The 21,958-nt window shown below is 33.2% G+C and overlaps 1 protein-coding gene across 3 annotated transcripts in view; it reads left to right on the plus strand.

The window, feature by feature from the left end:
- The window catches only part of LOC111625688 (semaphorin-5A-like), a 52,834-nt gene that overhangs the window by 2,121 nt on the left and 28,755 nt on the right, over positions 1-21,958 (plus strand). For 2 of the 3 annotated variants that reach the window (XM_023368917.1, XM_023368902.1), the window contains exons 2-6: positions 3,897-4,062; positions 8,440-8,539; positions 19,898-20,006; positions 20,204-20,302; positions 20,406-20,619. In XM_023368917.1, the coding sequence (XP_023224685.1) occupies positions 3,942-4,062; positions 8,440-8,539; positions 19,898-20,006; positions 20,204-20,302; positions 20,406-20,619 (643 nt within the window). In that variant the 5' untranslated portion in view covers positions 3,897-3,941. Of the gene's footprint in view, positions 1-39; positions 2,726-3,896; positions 4,063-8,439; positions 8,540-19,897; positions 20,007-20,203; positions 20,303-20,405; positions 20,620-21,958 lie in introns of those variants that run through there. The other variant, XM_023368910.1, reaches the window with a different exon arrangement.

Below are 21,958 nucleotides of genomic sequence, written 5' to 3' on the forward strand. Positions count from 1 at the left end.
GAGTAGCTATTGTCTGACGCCCGCCTCCTTCGTCGGGAAGCGGGCCGTTGACGGGGGAGGACGGCCCGAACGAGAGGCCCGATGCCGATAGCGCCGCGCGCGCTCCAGTTTGATGCCTTGGGAAAGCGGAGGACGCCCGATGGCTTGCTACTCGGGAGTATTTGCGATTTCGTTTCGAAAAGTAAACTCCGGGCAGAAAAATAGACTTAGGGCTAATTCGAACTGTAGTCGGTCGTCGGGCGTCCGTCCGATACCCGGGATCGGGCGTTGGGGGTTCCCGAAGAGTTTCGTTTACTCGACTTCGGCTACGTCCCTCTGCGGGTGGGCACCGACGGCGATTTAAAGTCTCTCCTCCATTCGGCTTGCCAGATAATTTCCGGAATGGAAAACGGAAATTCACTTCCGAGATATTCCTTTAGGGAAGTCGCCGGATTCTTCCGTTTCCGTAGAAACTTCGGCCTTCGCGTCCGTTGAAGAATCGGAAGGTTTCGTCTTCGGGATGGCTTATTTCACCCTTGGGTAAAGGTGTCGAGTGCATCCCGGGGTTCGTCCGCCGTCGACGGTCTTCGGGAGCCCTCCCGTCCTTAAACTTTCTTCGACCGACTCGCGGGTTCGCTCGACTTCTTGCGCCGAGTATTTAAATACGAAGTTTGTTCGGCCAATGGCGAGACGCCATTCGATTTCGTCACTCCGAGCCGAGATTCGAGGAAAGACCCGTCGCCGACCAATTTGTAACGTACGCGAAACTGACGAAGCGTTCCGTGTCGTATGGGCGGGTTGGCCACGTTACGCATCAGAAAAACCACGTATAATCGTATACCTTGTGGCCCGTTTTCCTCGTCCATTACGTTAATTTCGCTCGCAACATAAAGCCTTTTCGGGAAGCTCCGACAGACGCCGAGAGTGTCGTCGGCCACGCGCTTCGCGCCGTCAGACGGTATGGGTCCGGCGGGATTTTTCCTTAATTAAAGACGCCGGCCTCGGGCATCCGACCGACCTCCTCCCGGCGATTTTCGGGCGGCGCCGGCGGGAACGCCCGACCTTCGAACTCGGACCTTCGCCCGCGGGCCGAAAGTCCGTTCGCGCGTTAGTGTCTCGCGCCGATCAGTTCGTCGCTAGGTCGTTGCGACCCTCGTATTTATAGATTAGAAATTTAATAAAAATAATTCTATCGTCGTTTAAAATCAAACCACGCGAATTATCTCTAGTATCGTCATTATTTTTACCACCGAGCGGAAGAGCCGATACGCGGAGGTGGCTTAAAACGCTAAGCCAACTCCACGTATCGGTACGCGTCGCCGCCACGCGCGCTTGTTTTCTAAATATACCAAAAAGCCAGACGTAACGTAAATAGTGGACGAGGAAAAGACGTTTGTAACTCGAGTCCCCCGACCCGTTGCTCGTCGTTGCATTTTACCTCGGGGCCGGATCCTCGCGTCCTCGTTACGCGCACGTAAAAATGTTTCCGTTTTCTACTACCGATCGAATTTCGACGCTTTAAAGTATTGGATAAACCGTCGTCGGATTGCCGTCGCCGTCGTCGTAATTTGTTCTCCTTCCCCCACCGTTTCGCTCTTAAATCCTATCTCTCGACTATAAACGTTCTTCGGCTTCTCCCCGAATCGTACTTTGACGATCGACGTCGAGACTTCTATTTAAAATTGGCGAACAATGAGTATGGGTTAAAATAACCGGCGTCGTCCTCCAATTGCGTATGTTAACGAAGGGCGAGACGAAATTTTTTGTTTTCGTTTGCGTGTTTAAATAGCGTCATTTATTAGACTGATGCAGAGACTAGTTTAAAACAATTAGGCTATAATAAACAACGGAGAACAAACGAAACAAAAATTTCTTCCATATCGTCGGTTATTTCAACGTAATTTGTGAAGTTTCTATCGTTTTTCGGTGTTATTTGTGTGTTAAGGAATTCGAAAAATGCATTATTAATAGGCGTCGGCTTTTAAAAATCGACGAAATTTTGAATATTTAAACGATCGTGGTTTTTTACGCTTCCGTCGTTGGTGTCGTTTCGTTCTTTACGACGAAATATCAAGTGTAAGAAATTATTATAATGAAAAAAAGACATTCCTTAGCTTATTAACGCCAACGAATAGTTACGCGTGAATTTAAGCGAATCGTTACGCCCGATCTATAATTGAATAAGTTAAAGTGTTTGGCTAATTACAATGCACCGTCTAGAAACTGTCACCAAATTTTTCGGTTTATTTATTTATTTATTTTTGCTTTTACCGTCGTGGACATCTGCTTTTCTCCTAACAAAGAATCCGAATGAAAAGATTGTGCCTGTTTGTAGCATTCTTTTCTCTTTTATCCCCTTTTTCTTTCTCGTTTACGAATCTGTTCGTTGTTTCGAAATAATTTATGATTTCCGTTATCCGAAGTTCATCGGTTCGCGCCGCGCTGGCATCCGACGCCGTGTCGTGCCGCGTAGCGTGGAAAACTGTTTTGTTCTGTCTGGGCACGTGGTCTGAGATTCTCGGACGCGTGTTCCGCCGACGAAAATCTGCCAGAAAAGACAGCGTCGGCGTCAGGACTTCCACTCCTCGAGGATTCGGCGCGCCGGCGGGAGGTCGGCGCCGCTCGGTACGGGGTCTGGATCCGGGCGGGAGTCATCTGCGCCGAAATAGAAAAAGGGGAAGTCTCCCGCGATGCCTTCCTACCGCGGGCGACGGACGTTCGGACCTCGACTTTTTCTCCGGAAACGGTAAGTCTCCGGGCGCTCCTATTATCGTACCCAGCGCCACGTCGTCCGCTATTGCGCGCGTTCGCGTAGACTTGTAAGGTCCGAAAGACCGGCGACGCGCGTTGAGTATTTACGGCTTACGCGTGGCTCGCCTTGGTAAGTCGATATCGTAGAAGCGGATTTCCCACCCGTCCGAGGACCCGAGTCCGACTGCGCGGTCGACGCCTGGTTTCTCCTCCCTTCCGCCCTTCTCCCGCAGGCTTTCGCCCACTCCCCTCTTTGTCCCGGGTCTGGCGAAACTCCTTTCTTAGCTCGCTCCGACCCGTTCTCGTTTCTTTGCCTCCCTCCTCCGGTTACCCCTGGACTTATCGAATATAATGCGTCAGAAATTTTACAAATTATTAACTTTGATAACAATGTGAATAGAGAATGACAACTTAGCCATGGCGAACGAAAAAAAACCCTGCACAGTTTCGTCCCACAAAAATTTTAACTATAAAAAGTAGAACTAATAACAGTTTCTACTTAATGCGCTATTGGCTACACTTCTTTCTTTCCCAACTCTTTTGTCCCGGGAAATCTGGTCCCCTTACAAAGCCGCTCCCAGACCTTACGTGGATTATTTCCAGGAAGAAGGTCGAATATCGGTAGAAATGTTTAAACAGAGAACATTGAATTGTTCCCGACGAGCTTTCTATGCATAATATACCAGAGGATAAATTTCAACAACGGAACGTTATTCATTCGATAATAAACGGAAGTATGGATATATTCGCAGACGTACTATCGTTTGCTTAAATTAGTCGCGCCTGGAACATAGAAAATTAGAGAGTAAGCGCTACGACTACATTATTTTACATATTCTACTCCGATGGGGCATTATTTATTGTTAGCATTCGCTATATTTATTTCTGGGCCTATTAAATACAGTATATATAGGCCTATATATAAACGGTGTCGAAAAATAAACTTGTTTACTAATCGGCTTTAGCGTGTTCCATATAACTTTTAGCTTTTACGCTTCTGAAAATGTGGAACGAATAAATCTTATTAATTTAGTTAGATTTTACACTGTTAACAATGGAAAGTGCAGTAGATGTTAGTTTGTTTTTAACTTGAGAATATTGTTTTTCCTTTTATATCGAAAGCTTTTTTTTTTTTAAGTTAAGATTTCTTTCATATCTTCTTTCAGAGAAAATGAACGACGGAAATAGCATCGGCTGACAGTGGCGAGTTCATGGCAAACCTCTTCCGGTGGCTCCCGGGCCCCCTGTTGGCGGCCGCTCTCTTCTGTTTATGGCCGAGAAGATCGGAATCCGTTCTTCCGGAAGGAGATTTCCGCGTCATTTCGTATTCGGGTAAGAAAGTCTGTCCGATAATAAAATAAATTATTTATTTAGTGAATATTTTATTATCTCCGGTGAACTGAAGAAGTCGAGTTAGGTCTTTTTCGTTTTGGTGCAGTGGTTTTCGAAGTGCATGGACCACTGATGGTCCGCAGAGTGATCTAATCAAAATAAAATTTTATGTTGTTTATCCAGCGGAAATAACATTCTCGCTCATCGCAAATCTTTTGCATTACATTAAGAGTAGACAAAATAATACGGCATAATCTCAGGTGATATATACCAGATAAGGGAATGGAAGGAGTGCAAAAAGTATTCGAAACTAATGATTTCGGTAGCTTTCTTTCGGAACTCGGAAGTCGAATTCTTTCTTGGTATATTTTATCAAGGGTCATCTGTTTACGGACCATTATCGTCGCTTAAGAGTTAGATTGTTTTTTTTTTCGTGGGTAGAAGTATCGAGTCGTGTGTCGAAACGAACGTTTGTTGATCGTTTCCTTCGCTCGTCCTTCGAGTCCGCCCCGTATGGGCGTAATTCGGTTCGCCTAACTCCGAAGTAAACAAATGTCTCTTTATCTACGAAACGACCGAATGTTCGGATCTTTCCTTACCCCCTTCGTCGATCTCAACTATCTTTTAGATTTAGCGGTCGATGAAGATCTTACCGGCGTTTCCACGTCGTAAAAAGGCTGCAGAAACTGAAAACGGCAAAGATTTTCAGTTTACCTCCACCGAAACGTAGCTGAGATTTGAGAAAAGTTTTAACGTTTAGGCGCCGCGCAACGTTTTTGTTTAACATCAACCAGACAACCAAATAGACAAAATAGTATGTTATTAGGTCAAATGTAATTACATCAGTTCATCTTGCATTGAGAAAATATAAAATGGCAGAAGAAAGCTTGACGCCAATTTATAGGCATTTGTAGAATAAGTAAGGAAGTAATATTTGCTTATATAATAAATCGGATTCAAATTATAAGGATCTTATATTTCAAGATAACTATCTCGTCGACTATTACAGCAAAAGCATTGATTATAGTAGTTCTGACAACAATTTTCAGTTATTATTCTATGCCTACTCTTCGTTTAAAGTACCAGAAAAAAAATCGTCACTTTGTTGTTATAAATCCGTATTCAAATTTCGAAATTAAGTCGTAAATTATAAAAACACTAACAGCTTATTCTGTTGGAAGAATATTCCGTAATAAGATCGTGTCGGGCGTGTGTAGTAAACTCGCGAAAATTAATCCTTCTTAAGTCTGGAACCGGCCTTTAAGGTCGATTCATAGGGGAGTTAGTGTCCTCTCTCTCTTTTCTGTTATTTTCGCTTCATAAAGCATTCATACTTCGAAAGAACGAAAGAGAAAACACTCGTGCACTTGGGAGTATTCTAGGTTCAAAATACAGCAGCTCAGATAGAGTTTAAAATGCTTATGGAAGTCTGGTCTTATTTTTTTTTTTTTAAAGAAGAGAATATGCGTTTTTAATTAACTCAGAAAATGGGAGAATAAAAAATATTACAAATCGATTAAAATAAATTTCGAAGTATAGTTTAGATATTTAATGTATAGACTTATTAAATTTCGATCCTTTATTCGGGTAATTCCTTGTCCGTAATACAAGGGTAATGTATAAATGCGTAAATAAACATTTTTATTTTTTTGATCTTCTCAAAGAATTGTGGAATATGAAGCGGAGAAAAGTAGAAATTTCTTATTCACACAAACTAAAACGAAACGGAAGAAAGTCGTGAGTAATTTACAAAACCAGAAAACGACACTAAATCAATTTAGTGTCGTTTTCTGGTTTTTCTATTGTTATGACTAACACTTCCTGATAATGGAAAAAAAAGGACACTTAAGAAGTAATTTTATGGTCAAAGTATCGAGGTTCTTAACCTTTTGACTTTCAACAGTCAGAAAGTCGCGAAACCCTAGTTGTTTCGAAAGTCTGGAGCTGTTGTTTCAAAGAAAAGTTGATATAATAAGACAGTACTGTATCAGAATTCAAATTATATATTATCAGAAATCGAATATATTAAAAATTTATTCCTTAGATATTTAACGCATTGATGATTAACGCAATGATCTTCATTTCAATGAATCATCACAATTATGCGTTGACAGATTCATCAGAAATGTAAATTCGGCTGTTCAGCGCTGGAACGACCGGAATTTTCTGAAAAAAGGGACGTCGATGGAACAATATGAATGTTCATGAAGATGGTTGTTTCTATTCATTCCAAGCAACTTTTTTTTTATTTTTTTTTTTTTTTATTTAAATTTCGGTGGTTTAAAACTTGAAGAAGTCTAAAACTTTGCTCTGGAGTAGCTAAATATAGCATATCTATTTGTATGTTTCCATATTCTTCTTGATTTCTTTTAGTGAGAACATATTTCTTAAACTTGGTGACTTCTCTGTAGTGAAGGTATATGGAAAATAAAAGAGTTTCAGCAGCCTGTTTGTTGCAAAAGTTTGTTAAATTTGAAGAATGTGGGTATGTGAAGTTCTTTCTACAGGGGAACATCACAATCGACGAGATTTTTGGCGACGTGAAGAATTTTACTTCACGTATTTCACGAGGATGTTGTTAGGAAACTCTGCTCCATTCCCGGCTCTTCAGTATCCTTAAAAAACACGGATTTTCCTAATAACTTCAATGTCTTGTATATTACTTTCCCGATTGTTATATATAACAGAGAGAAAGTATGGCGATCGGTCAAAAAATTATCCACAAGATTTTTACATTTTAGGGCTCAGGACACCCTAAAACGTCGAGAAATGCCAAATAATTCGGGGAATTTTTCTATATGTACGGATGTTTGTTTGTGTGTATGTGTATGGGAGGCATGATTTTGTTTACCCTCTTTAAAGCTTAATAACTCCTATGATTTTTGTCGAAAATTTCTGAAATTTTGCACGGAAGTTTGTGTATTAGGGAGGTTGATTCTATTAAATTTTGGTGGTTAAAGATCGAGGAAGTGGAGATATAATGGAGAGTCGTGTGTATCTCCAGTAGGGTCACACTTAATGATGATTTTGCTTGTTATTAGCATTTACAATTTTTTATAAAACCCATCACTACCATTAAAATTAAGCTTTTTGCCATTTTATAATAGTTAAAAATATAAAAAGGTTTTGAATAAAATATCATAACATATGGCACTACAACGCAGTTTTAAATGTTGTCGGGAAAGATAAGTAAATCGTTGCTGGATTTTTTCCTCATGTAATCTATTTTTCAGGTTATCCGAGCGACTTGAACAGTGTTTTTACTTAACTTGGTCTCAGTGCTTTAGTTGAGTTGTGTTTTCTTTCTGTGTAAGTTCTAATGTGCATAATGTAAGGTTTATAAACAGAAGTAAACATGACTTTTACGTTACCCTTTCTATTAAACACTAACCCATGGGGTGAAAAGAAATATCAAGTAAAAAGAAGAAAACAGAGGAATGCTTGATTGCTCCGTATATTACCTGTGTTGATAAGAAGGATAAGAGCAATTTTTTTTTTTAAAGGAAACATTATTAACGTTACTGAAGTTATGTAATCATTTACACAGAAACGTGTTTCTATTCACTCCATTTTAAGGTATTTTTTTAAACAATTTATTTGGCAGAATGGTCTTTCGATTACGATTTCATTCGGGTTAAACGAAAATAAATTATTTTCTTGAAATACTTAATTAGCTTAGTTAAAAATGTTAGTAATTTAAGATAAATTAATGCGCACATGTAATGATGTCTCGACTGATTTCCTAAACAATCGAAAGACTGCATTTTGGGGTTTTTTTTTTTTTTGTAAACAAAGCATATCATAATGGCATCTTCCATATACTCGTATTCTAATACGAGTATTCAGAAGAAGCCATTATATTCTCCTTACATTATTTTTTAAAATCTGATTTAAAATATTTGACCTATCTAAACCAGTTATGAGCAACCTGTGGTCCATGGACCGCATGTGTCCCTTGTGGCTTTGGCACCGTAATTTTCTTTTTCGTTTCATTATGCAATCCTAATTAAGCTGATATTTCGTAACAAAAGCATTCAAACGCAGCTTGACAAGTGAAAAGATGAGAATAAACTATATATAACTTATTGCTAGTTTGTATATCATTAGCATATATAATTTTAGTACTCAATGTACTGGCAATTATGGAGTACAGTATATTGGTACTCACAGGCAATAAGAAAAAAAAACGTGTGCGGCCTGCCGGAAGCCTACGAAAGACCCTTGCGGCCCATATCCAGAAAAGATTGCTCATCACTGATCTAAACTAACCATACGTAGAATATAATTTATTTTAATTATGAAATGTTTAACGTAATTTTATTAATATAAAAATTTGCTACGAAATTAACCAATACGACTAATATTTAATAATTGCAGATTTACAGAAAAGTATGGATCGGTTTAGTCGAACCGGTGTATCCGCTTATACAGAACTGTTATTTGACATTCCTCATTATCAATTAATCGTAGGAGCGAGGTATGTGTTCTTATAATTTCTTTCCGTATATTTTTAAATATAATTAACTTCGAAGATCACTGTCATAGATCACGGTTCTTTCAATGTCGATACGTAGAAATTATGTACTGCAAAGTACAAAATAAGTTACCTTTTTGGCTTTCATTATCGTGAACTTGATAATAATGAAAATTAGGATGCCAATTTACCATATCTAAGATACACACCCTGACTTTAAAATCGAATTTTAAGATATTTTTATGAGGAAATAAAACTTTAAAATAATCAATTTTATTAAATTTTCCTAAGGTAACGTTATAAAAGCAATATAAATGCATATGAAATAGGTAATATTTGTCAACTACTTAAGTCGATAACTTGTCATTCAGTATAATTAATACTACATTATAATGTCTTGAAGATATTGTAAACGATATTTATATAATAATATATGTTACGTGGTCAGTATTAATTCATATTAATTGCATTTATATTAATTGAAAATATCACATGCTTCGAGAAACTCAAATTTTTAATGGTATTAATAGTTTCCATTCAGGTTTTTCTACTTATGATCTGAGAAATGAAGTAAAATTTTCTTCGAATTATAATGTCAATGGTCGAGCCAAAACGTGTCTATGGAGATGTTATACTAATCATTCTATATAGTATAATTAGAATAGAATCTTCGTAGGCGAGTTTAATACAATAACAATGGAGAGCGTGAAACACTAATGTCTTTTGAAAACTAATTAGATCGAGATAATACTTTTTAAAATTCTTGTAATCGTTTTCTACATCGATTAACTTTGATTTGATGACCAATAAAAGTACGAATTTTGCGATGAAATTCTTTGAAAACTTTGAAACTTGTTTATCTTTCAAAAACAAGGATGAACCTATTAACAGAGTGATATCTATATTTTGGAAAATTGACGATAGAAGAAAGTAATACAATTTCACTGCGTAACATCGCCAAGACTTTTTATATGGTGATATAAAATGTTATGTATTAGTTGCATAAAATATAGGGGTACTATTATGGGTCCTTAAGTTTTCTCCGGATTCGGGAAAAACTTTACCTTCTTCTCTTTCTCGATGGTCCTGTGCATCTGCCTCACCATTTTGGCTTTCCATTACGGTTGGGACATCAGAATGGCGAGACAAGTTCTGACTATTATAGTATAAAGTTTCTATGTTTATTACTTTGAAGAATACGAATTGAGTTCTATAAGATTTTATACGCATAAAATAAAATACTAGAAAAAATGTGTGTATTGTCTTAAGATAATACTTTTGTAGACTACGATTTAGAGCAAAAAGTTAGTATTGTTAATATGTACTGTACTGTACTTTTACTAATAAAGTATCCTATCAATACTGTAATAACAAGAGCATTCTAGCATACAGACTTCTGCTTTTACATGTACGAAAACAGTTCTGGAATTGAGTGTTAAAATGTTGTACATATTTTAATCGTTTTCAGAGTTATATATGACTTAAATAAATACTTTTAGTGATTCTTTATCAACGTTTCTTGATTCTAACAAGAATTTTCACAATTTATAAACGTAATCTCAAGATTTCTCTTAGAGTTTATGTTACGAATCATATAACAACTCGTATGCAAAAATAAATGCATAAATTTGTCAGTTTCTAAAGAAATTTCATTTATTTCCCTTTGATATTGATTCGAGTTAAGGATCTTGGCAATAATGAGGTTGCGGCCGACGTTTTCATCGAGAAAACGTGTACGTCGGACGTTCAGCGCCATCATCCTGTAAGTCTGGAAGTTTGACAATGGCGTTTGGAACGTCAGTGGAATCATGTTCGACGTATCAAACGCCATTGTCAAACTTCTAGGCTTACAGGAAGGCAGCGCTGAACGTCCGACGTACACGTTTTCTCGATGAAAACGTCGGCCGCAACCTCTATTAACTTTTCAAATTTTCATGTAACAAGATTTTAAAGATGACATCACACAAGTGACCCTCATTCATGCTCAAACATTCTTCACATCTTTGAAGTATATCATGCATATGGCGATGCAACATATTCTGGCAACATGTCTTAAGAATTTCAATATTTTGTGGACGATTTTCATATACTACACTCTTCGTCCATATAATATTGAAATTCGAAGGTAAAAATTCATCACGCAATCAATAACATACTGGAGAATATGTTGCACCGTCCCATAATTCAGTAATTTAAGTCGAGTGGAAGTAATTTAATAACTTGTGTGCGGACAGTGAAAGTTAATCGAGTAGTTTAGTGAAACGATTTAGTTTATTAAATCCATTCAATTCCATTTTTCCTGGTCGAGTAGCGGCTCCCCGCTGTTACTAACCTACTAAATACGTCCGGAGAGAATTGTTTTTATTCGAGTTCATTGATTCAATATTTCCTGTAGCATTATTTGACGCCGCACGTCTATGCAGTGCCGGATTTTCTACTAGACACATGAGGTACTATACTATACTAGGATCTAAGATTTGAAGGACCTCGAAATTGGAAAGAATAAAGCAATTTTACCGTTGCGATTTTATGTAATATATACAGTAAATAATTCCGTATATACAATTAGACGTATTATTGAAGCTTATGATGTAAAATTATGGAGAAGAGCATTTAATCTCAATCTCTTAGGACATAACAAATTTGTTCATTTGCCTTCAAACAGCTTTTTGGTGATTACAAAAATAAGAGATTGTATCCGGAGAATATTGCTGATATTAGCTTCATATTAAAATGTTTTATTTTACAGTTTTGTCGGTAATTTTCTTCATGAAACCGTTTAATCAAACACCTGATACATTTTTTTAATCGTTAAAACAACATATCCAGGTATATAGGCTAATATTAAAATAATATAAGCGATAAAATGCTTTTACGTTACTTTAATATTGCATACGTCTAACACCTTAAATTCAGTTTAATTTACATTATTTTTCTAAAAAATTTCTACTTATTTTCATTTATTACTTAATTAACTGAAATTCTACACGTTTCACTTTTTACTTGCAGGAATTTCGTACCTGTCTCATCATCACTTGCTCTTTTCTTTCAAACACCAGCTTTCCTCTTAATCTATATTTTATGATATCTTTTTCATTTATTGTTTTGTAACCTAATTAATTAATATTACTAACCTAATTTACTTTTTTGATGCTGCTGCTGCTATTCGGATTGAGTTACTGCCATTTTAATAACTACTTATAATCTCATTAGGCTATAAGTTCTCCATTTTTAAATTATATTAGCGCTTTATATTTTTAATACTAATTTTCAGTAGTAATGATTTCTCGATAATCTCGAATTAACAATGACAGGAGAATGAAATAATAATAACCTGAATTGCATTTCTCTGGAATTTTGTAAACTACAAATAAAAATTCTGTTTAAAACTTCAATTTGGACTAGTGACGTTATTCAAGATAAGACTTTTATCAGCTAAGACAAAAAATAAATAAATAATTATAACGACTAATGTCCTAGATAATTAAATATTATTGATTTGTTGATTGTGCAAAACAGACACAACATGCAGAATGGAATGTGAAGCAGATTAATAGGAATTGTGTGGTGACGCTTGTTGGTAATAACAAAATCTTAATAATCTTTGAATTATTAAGATGTTCTGTTTTAATTATCTAAATTTTGAATTACGGATGCAAATTAATAGAAATTGTGCGGAGAAAATCTCTTGTATTATTATACAAGAGATTTTTGTGTGTGTGTGCGTGTGTGTAAACAGTTGCAAATTCAGGAACATTTGGCAAGTGGTTACTAAAATACAAATAATTATATTTCTGCTTTACATCTTAAAAATATTCATTTCTCTATGTAGAAATTTTAACCAATTTTAAATACTAATTTAGAAGAAAGAGATGTATATAAGATTAGTTTATATCAGAGCGTTTATGAGTAGGAGAAACTAGAGGAGTTTTGGACAGGTAATAAGTTTTAGTCTTTATTACAAGACCCGTTAGAGAAAAATTTGATCTTTTTATATCAAGTGATACTCCAATCTATAGTAGCTAACAGATTGGAATATAGTATAAGAGATTATTTTTTGAAAAATAAGGTTAGATTTTTGTAAAAGAAACTAAATAATACTGTAGTGGATAACTCAAATACTTTCGATATACAGTGGAACCTCGGTATACGACCTAAATCCCGTTTCTGATGTTTGGACTTATACCGAATAGGACGTATACCGAACCAACCTTTCCCATAAGAAGTAATGTAAAAATGATTAATCCGTTCTCATATAAAAAAAAAGTGGCTGGCTTGAAACACCTCGCTTTCCTGGCTAGTTCCTGCTTGATTTTTCATGAGATCAGCATGTATCTTTTTAGCTTTCTCGCAAATAATTGCTTCCGATACGCTGTCGCCAGCACACTGTTTTTCAGTTATCCAAAGCAAAAACAATTTCTCAACATGATGTAATATCTTCGATCACTGTTTAGAAATTGATTTAACTCCTTTCGCAACGTTAGTAGATTTAATAATGTCTTTATTTTTCACGATTGTCGGCATCATCGTTCTCGGAATACGGTACGCAACAGTTAAATCTCGAACACCCGTACCACCTTCATATTTCTCAACAATCTCTTTTATCAGTTCCACAGTGATTCTAGTCATTTTTTTTACTTTTCTGTTGCTTTTCATTTGCCTTTTTGCAATTCATGATTAATAAAAATAATAAAATTTTACTTACAAATTAAAATCAGAAGAAATTTAACAAAGTTATAAACTGTGGCATCGCGAACGTCTAGTCTGATCTAGTACACCGATAGTTCTACCTGTTCATACATAGCGCGTATAATTGAATTAAGTCGTATACCGAGCAAAATTTGTTTCGTCCAAACAGGACGTATTCTAAAGCAGACGTATACCGAGGTACCACTGTATACAGTACACTATACAGTATAGTTATACAGCTGCTGGCCTCCAAAACTCTGCGTGTTGTGGTTGAACATACATGAACATGGAGATTTCAGCATAAGGAACACACCTTTGTTTAAAAATACAGAGGAAATAAGTGTTAGAATTAGACCAAAAAGTCACAAAAATATAAATTATGTAGATTTCGTTAATAATTTTAGAGAAAGAAAAAGAAAAGAAAACATTATTGTCGAATAAATTCGTTCTTTAAACATTATTAAATTTCATATGTTAACAATAATATAAAATAGTTTATTATTATGTATAAGGGATTGATAATGTATATTATTAAGTAGAGAAAAATAAGCCGTTCAATAATAAATTATTACTTGAAAATAATAATCGAGTGAATGAAAGAAAAACAAATGACTAGGATTACAAAACTCAGAAATAAGATAATGGCGTAACATTATAGATAATTTAACTACAACTTGAAATAATATTGATAACAACAGAGTTACTCAGAGACTTCATTTTCTAAAAACTTAAATCACGAAAAATACAATCTTTATACTTATCATCTGAATGAGTATAAAGATTGTTTGCATTTTCATAAAAGCGAAATGCTTTTTATAGCGATGAAATAGCATATTATTTTTATATTCCCTTCGTTTTTACTGAATGGAGCGTGATTCACTCGTGTCAATGCTCCTACAAAGACGTAAAAATGCTTCTAAGAAAGCAATTAAAATTTACTACTGTGTCGTATTTGCTCATTTAAGTGTTCTACAGGAATTTTCTATTATTTATACAGATGTATAAACATTAATATAAAATGAGTAGAATCTAGTTATATAATGAAATTCAAATATCTCTTATATTCGCCTAGCTTTCTTCCTATGTTTTGTCTGAAACAATTTAAAAAAAGTTATATTATGTAGTTAAGTTTAATTTAAAAGTTATATGTAAAGATATACAGTACTGTAATTACATTTTGTACAATATGTGAATCTGTATATTGTAATTCTACTGTTTAAAATTCTTTCTATCTGAAAATCATTTAATATTCTGTATAGATACACTAGAGTGGTAGATCTGTATTAACACTTTATTTCATCTTTTCTAATAAAAATCGTATTTATAGTTTTATAGACCAAAATATATTATGGGAGACTTTTAAAGAATATAATAAACTTTATAATTCATATACAGTATTTTTATTAATAATAAATTACTTGGAAATTGTAAATTCTGATTTGAATGTTCCATCACCAACCAATAGATGAATTGTAAATACAGTCGAACCTTCACTAATGACCACTGCCATTTTCTAATATTTAAGTTATCAATTTTTTAAATGTATAATATTATATTTTAATATATCTTATTAATTTTAATGTATAGTAAATATCCAAATTATGTAAATCTTAACTTTCTACAAAGTTAGAAAATCGTAAAACAAAAGAAAATCCGCCAAACAGACCTTGATCTTGCGTTTCTCATTATTTTTCATTATGATGTTTATACTGGAACTTGTACTTCGAAATGTTTATAAAAAGATTAAGACACTTTTGCAATTTATTTTTCTGCGTAAGTTGTAAATATTGAATAAATATGTTCTTCGAACGTGTCTGCTTTGCTTCAGTCAAGTTCAATGCACATAGTTGCCAGTACTTTGTAAGTTATTTAGGGAAATTCCGACTTACTTATAAATCGATTTCAGTAAAGTTTAGCTCGTCAGAGAATGGCTATATTAAATTTAAAAGTTATATATAAATGATAAACATAGAAAATAATATATTATATATTTTATGTTTCTTAACCTACTATTTCTTTATTTGTTTATATCTGTGTTCCTTTATCATACTGCGTAGTTCTTGGGTACTTACTCCTTATCAGTTAATTGAATTAATGCAATTGCTGTCTTTATTTTTATTAATTTTCAACCCCGGATATTCTCATTACTTGTTACGAAAATATTTAAAAGGAAACAGTTTTATTAAATTAATATTTTGACATTAAAAGCAAAGGAATGTTTTGAAAACAACCTTCTATAGTTTGCTTTTAAGCTTTCTATATATCAAATGCTCGTTTTTGAAGTTTTTATTATAGTTGTAATATTTTTATATTAATTTTTTTAGTTGGTGATATTATCCTTTGCTATTACTATTTTTCTCATGAACAATTCATAAATATTTTCTTTTGAATTTAGATGAAGAAAGTCTTTTTTTTTTTCTTAATCATTTCAACAGAGGAATCGTTTTAGCCCTGAAGCTATTTTATAGAATTATTCGATATTGAAAAGATATTTTTCATCACTCGAAAGAAATTATTATTTCAACTAGGACAGCACTCAAAGAAGAGTTGCATATAAGTCTATTGCTTGTTGATGCATTACTCCTTAGACAATACCAAAATTAAGGGAAACTAATGTAATTATTTTGCAGCTTATTGTTTAAATTAATCTCCTTTATGCACTTTTCGTAATATCTCATCACAACTATTCATTGTATTGTGATTTGTACAGTACTGTACATCAAGATTCTATGACTCTCATCATTGAAGCAAGCTGTAACAGTGATAAAGCACTGTACTGTATTAAAAAATTAAACTGATTGGCATGGTATATAAATTTATTTTTTTCTAGTCATTCAATAAAGTGACTGTTGGATATAAAATTACCATTTTTTAAACTCATCTGTTGTTGCCAGGACGGAGAAAATATCATATTTTGTAACATAATAACTTATGTTTCGTTTTCTATTTGATGGCAAGTTTTATATTTCTTTCTCAATCCTTTTTTTTTTGTAATTTGGACTAATCAATTTTCTATTGGTTTTTAATTTTAAAATGTCTTCATTATAAATTATTCAACATTAATCTTATCTTTTTCGTAATCAATATACTGTATGATATAATTTACCTTATATTTCATTAGAATATAAATAATTTTGTGGCAAATTTTGTCATGTTTGGTGGAATTATGTACATGTACTGTACAACAATTATGTTTATATTAAATCGGAAATGAAACTTTCAATACAGTAGTAAGATTAAATTTTTGTTTGCTTCGTTACTGTTTTCATTATTATGTTATAGGTCTATATATCGGCTTATAGTTATGTAAGCTTATAGAAATGGATTCGTGTTTTTGCATCAAAATGCATAAAATTTCATAATTTTTCCTTTGATTAAGTATTCTAATGCATGGGCTTTTATCATTGCCCTTCTTTCAAGAAAACTATCATGCATGTCTAGTATTTCATAAAATTCCTCATTAAGATATACGAAAGATAGGAAACCTTGTTTTAATCGGAAGAAAGGCAGCTTATGTGCTTGTTTTTATTTCCTAATCTAAGGGGGGATCTTTTCTTAGATCCATCGCGAGCTTCGATCAGACTCACAATGGACAGGACCATTTAGAGGGAGATTTTTTCCTGCCCCATAGTGATTCCTATCCCTATATAATTAACGTTATTATTATTAACAGAAAATAAAATGTTTAATTTAAGACTTTTTTGTTAATAAAGAAACATTTTGCGCATTTCATTTGTTCAAAACAACAAAAGAGAAAAGAGGAATCTATGAGGCAAAAACGGTCCTGTCTACACCGGGCTCCATACAAGCTCTTGACGGCCCTGACAATGGGTGCTGCAGGTGGTAAGGGACAAGGCCTTAAAAATGTACGGTTCAACCCATTCGGGAAAATTTCTGAGCTGACACGGCTCTAATCTGGATATTTCAGAGCGTCAGGCTGATGCTTATTTTGTCTCGCTGTCTGGTCGTAGTTTATAAGTAATGTGGTGTGGAGATATCAAACTTCTGAAATATATAACGATTGTTTATGTATTCATATATGCCTAAACATATTTCTTAATGTACTTGTATGTTTTTGAGCCAGCTTTTCGAATCAGCATATGGCTGTATCGAAGAGCTACTATTAATAAACTGCATATACAGTATGTCCGAGAATAAGAATGGAACTGATATGCTGGATCTTCAATATGTATCAAGAGGGCGAAGCTATTGAAGGTCGTATCCCCGTGTCAGCAAATTTTAATGAATAGTCGGCAAAGTCATGTCGTAATATATATATATATAGGCCTATATATATTTAAATATATCACGAGTTGGATGATTGGGAGGCATGAGAGCCATCCTTCTTGACTAGCTTTTTGAATCAACTATCGGTATCAACCATATCGGGTATCAGCTATAGATATCAGCCTCCACGCCCCTAATGATAAATATTTAAATACGGCCATGATATCACTCCTCTACCGTAGCCAAGCAACGAAACTTCGGAGTAAACAATAAAATTGAAATACTGTATTTTATTTTGTTCATAAAACCTTCGAAAATTCAACATCGTGTCATATGAAGTCGTATGATATTTTTATAATTTTAAATTTTTTACAAACATGTCGGGAATTTCGAATAGATTATAACAGTTTAAACAAATCGTATAATTTTCTATAGTAGTATATGCTCACTATAAATTTTATGTTCTACTTCGTAATGAACATTAGCTCCATTCTTATTCTGGGAAAGACTATAACTTTTAATTCCTTGGAATTTCTTTAAGGCATGAGAAAAATATATTTTTGCCATTTTAAGATCGATTCGAATAGAATCTATTAGAAGTTAACAGTGCGCAAACAAATCTTTCTCTTCTACATTAAAATATTGGATTGGATTTGATAGAATAAGATAACACAATCGTTCAACAAATAGAAACAATATTAAGATGTCTATTACTAAAGGAAGATAGCAAAGAAACATTTTAAAAGACAATAGTGTTTATTCAGAATGTAGTGTATTGTGTTTATAAGTGAATTCTCTATAACTTCTACTGTTTTTGTCCACTCCAGGTGGAATTTTCTCTTGTTACTCTTTATGTTACAACAGCTAGTATAAACTTCTTCATTTGTAGAAATATTAGCAATTCTTCTTGAATTTTTTGAAATCTTCTCTACTCTTCAATCTCTACTTTCTCATAAAAATTATTCCGTCATGCTTGAAGGGGAAATTTCTGGTTAAATACAATCATCGAAATAAATAATTAGAACTTGGACATTTAGACTGTCTATATTTATTCAATGTTTCATATTGAATTTCGCTCTTAATGATACAACTGATTTATGAAATTTAATATCTTAAGCATGCTTCTTGTTTACCAGAGAAAATGATTTTGGGTAATAAATGCAATAGAAATACAGTATAATATAGGTCTTGTTACGAAAATATTTAAAAGGAAACAGTTTTATTAAATTAATATTTTGACATTAAAAGCAAAGGAATGTTTTGAAAACAACCTTCTATAGTTTGCTTTTAAGCTTTCTATATATCAAATGCTCGTTTTTGAAGTTTTTATTATAGTTGTAATATTTTTATATTAATTTTTTTAGTTGGTGATATTATCCTTTGCTATTACTATTTTTCTCATGAACAATTCATAAATATTTTCTTTTGAATTTAGATGAAGAAAGTCTTTTTTTTTTTCTTAATCATTTCAACAGAGGAATCGTTTTAGCCCTGAAGCTATTTTATAGAATTATTCGATATTGAAAAGATATTTTTCATCACTCGAAAGAAATTATTATTTCAACTAGGACAGCACTCAAAGAAGAGTTGCATATAAGTCTATTGCTTGTTGATGCATTACTCCTTAGACAATACCAAAATTAAGGGAAACTAATGTAATTATTTTGCAGCTTATTGTTTAAATTAATCTCCTTTATGCACTTTTCGTAATATCTCATCACAACTATTCATTGTATTGTGATTTGTACAGTACTGTACATCAAGATTCTATGACTCTCATCATTGAAGCAAGCTGTAACAGTGATAAAGCACTGTACTGTATTAAAAAATTAAACTGATTGGCATGGTATATAAATTTATTTTTTTCTAGTCATTCAATAAAGTGACTGTTGGATATAAAATTACCATTTTTTAAACTCATCTGTTGTTGCCAGGACGGAGAAAATATCATATTTTGTAACATAATAACTTATGTTTCGTTTTCTATTTGATGGCAAGTTTTATATTTCTTTCTCAATCCTTTTTTTTTTGTAATTTGGACTAATCAATTTTCTATTGGTTTTTAATTTTAAAATGTCTTCATTATAAATTATTCAACATTAATCTTATCTTTTTCGTAATCAATATACTGTATGATATAATTTACCTTATATTTCATTAGAATATAAATAATTTTGTGGCAAATTTTGTCATGTTTGNCACAACCAAAGATAAATTTCATAATGACATCACTATGATGATCTTTATCGTTAACGAATTGTGTTTTACATAATATAATTGTAAGAAAAATAAATGCTATCTATTAAATAACACATGTTTAAAAGCTCTGTTTCAATATTTAGGGAAAATACTTAATTTGTACCATCTCCTTTGTTACGTCAGAAATAGTTATTATTTTTATTTGTAGCCTGGTAATTATAACTAATATAATGTATATTGTTTTAGGGACAATTTATTTCGACTTACATTGGAAACTTTAGAAAAATTGGAAGAAACTTATTGGCCCTCGCCTGAAAATACAATTTTAATGTGCATACAGAAAGGTCAAACGAAGGTTAGTAAAATTTTTTTCTGTTTCAAAAGAACAGTGAAAACTTTGTCTTTCTTTAAAACTCATATCTACGCCTCTGTTAATAATAATAATAATAATAAAATTGCGTAGATAAACATTTTAAAAAGTGACCTAATTTATAGAATAAGTTTTTAATGTATAGAAATTAAAGTAAATCATGTCTCTTTTTTTAATTACAGGAAGATTGTAAAAATTTTATTAGAGTTTTAACGTCTTATAATGGAAAAATATTCACGTGTGGAACTAATGCTTTTTCACCGAAATGCTCGTGGAGAGATGTAAGTTCTTTTAATAAATAAATAAATATGTATATATATACATAAATAAAATTTCGGTTATAAATGGAGAGACGTTTTATTCGTTTAATTTACTTGTTTACAGATTAACTCTTTAAATACCGTAATAGAATGGGTGTCTGGCGTCGCGAAATGTCCTTACAGTCCTCATCATAATAGCACTGCGTTAATGACTGTTCAAGGAGATTATTATATCGCTTCTGCCGTCGATTTTTCTGCTCAAGATCATGCCATTTATCGTATTATGGGCAAAGGACCAATTTTACGAACCGTTCAGTATGATCCAAAATGGTTAAATGGTATTTATATTTATCTTAATATAAGTCGTATTTCATTTGATTATATAGGCATATACAGTGGAAACTCGATTATCCGAAACTATTATCAGAAAAATAAAAATAAAATAAATAACTATAAGAGAACGTGTAGCATTGTACTGTACTGTACAATACATACCACAGAATATAGTATACAAAGAAAACTCTCCATGTACAGTACTTATAAATTGCTGCCATCTGTCGATTGTAGCGCCACGAAACTAGGTCAATAAGTAGGTTACGTTCGATTTTGAGTAAATTAATTTATATTTAAATACAGTAATTACATTATATTATTTATTGTCAATGAAACTTTAAATGCACAGTGTTTGATGTTATATGCAAAAACAAATGGGTTTCTGGATTATTCGAATGACCCCTGGTTCTACTGTGTAAATATTTTTTGTATGCTAAAGGAAAAAATGAATTTAATTTAAATGACGCAGAATGGCAAGAATGAATATTTTCAATTGTTCACTGAATCTGTAGACTAACAAAGCTTAGTTAACATTTAAGCCAGTGAGGAGAAACTTTTTCTGCCTGCAGGCTGCAAGGAAACTTCTTGGCTTCTGGCTGCAATCTACATTTTTCTTACGGAGTTGCAAGTTTTAAGCCTGATGAGTACCAACATCTCCATAACTGCCAGTACAATAAGTACTAAAATAATATATGTTAATGATGTGCAAACTAATAATATACAGTTTATCTTCATCTTTACACTGGTCAAGTTTAGTTTGAATGTTATTGGTCACGAGTATCAGTTTAATGTTAAGGAATGGCACAAGACAAAAAACAGGAAAGTAAAATTACGTTGCCAAAGTTCGGAACCGCTTATTAAGATCTTGCGGGCCGCAGTTGTTCGTGACAGATTTAAACAGTTTATTCAGCTAATGAAGAAAAACATGTGGAAAAATATCAATTTTTAGAATTAATTTTAGTTATTGATTTTTGTAGCTAAGTGAAAAACTTATAGTTTTCTTGTCATTTATAATGCCAGTTTTTTACTCCTAGTCTGTTTATTGCACTTCACTTCTTTCCTTTATCACTGACCTTACTATTTCAGTTTTGTTGAGCAAGCAAATTATAAATTTCAAGATGGAAAGAGAGGAAAGACTTAGAAGACAATGGGTAGAGTTTTAAAAGTATAAGAAACTAAAAGAAGTGATAAACTTAATGATACTGATATATCGTGTTACGTCAGTATCATGTAATATAAAAATAATTAACTTTGTGAATCAGTAAATACATTTAGGTGTGATACAAAGCTCACATATATATTTCAATTGATTTTGATGCATAAAAATTTTTTCTTAAAATTTCA

This window comes from Centruroides sculpturatus, unplaced genomic scaffold (genome assembly GCF_000671375.1).
Source record: "Centruroides sculpturatus isolate CEXI.00-Female unplaced genomic scaffold, Cexi_2.0 scaffold99, whole genome shotgun sequence".
Classification (NCBI taxonomy): Eukaryota; Metazoa; Arthropoda; class Arachnida; order Scorpiones; family Buthidae; genus Centruroides; species Centruroides sculpturatus.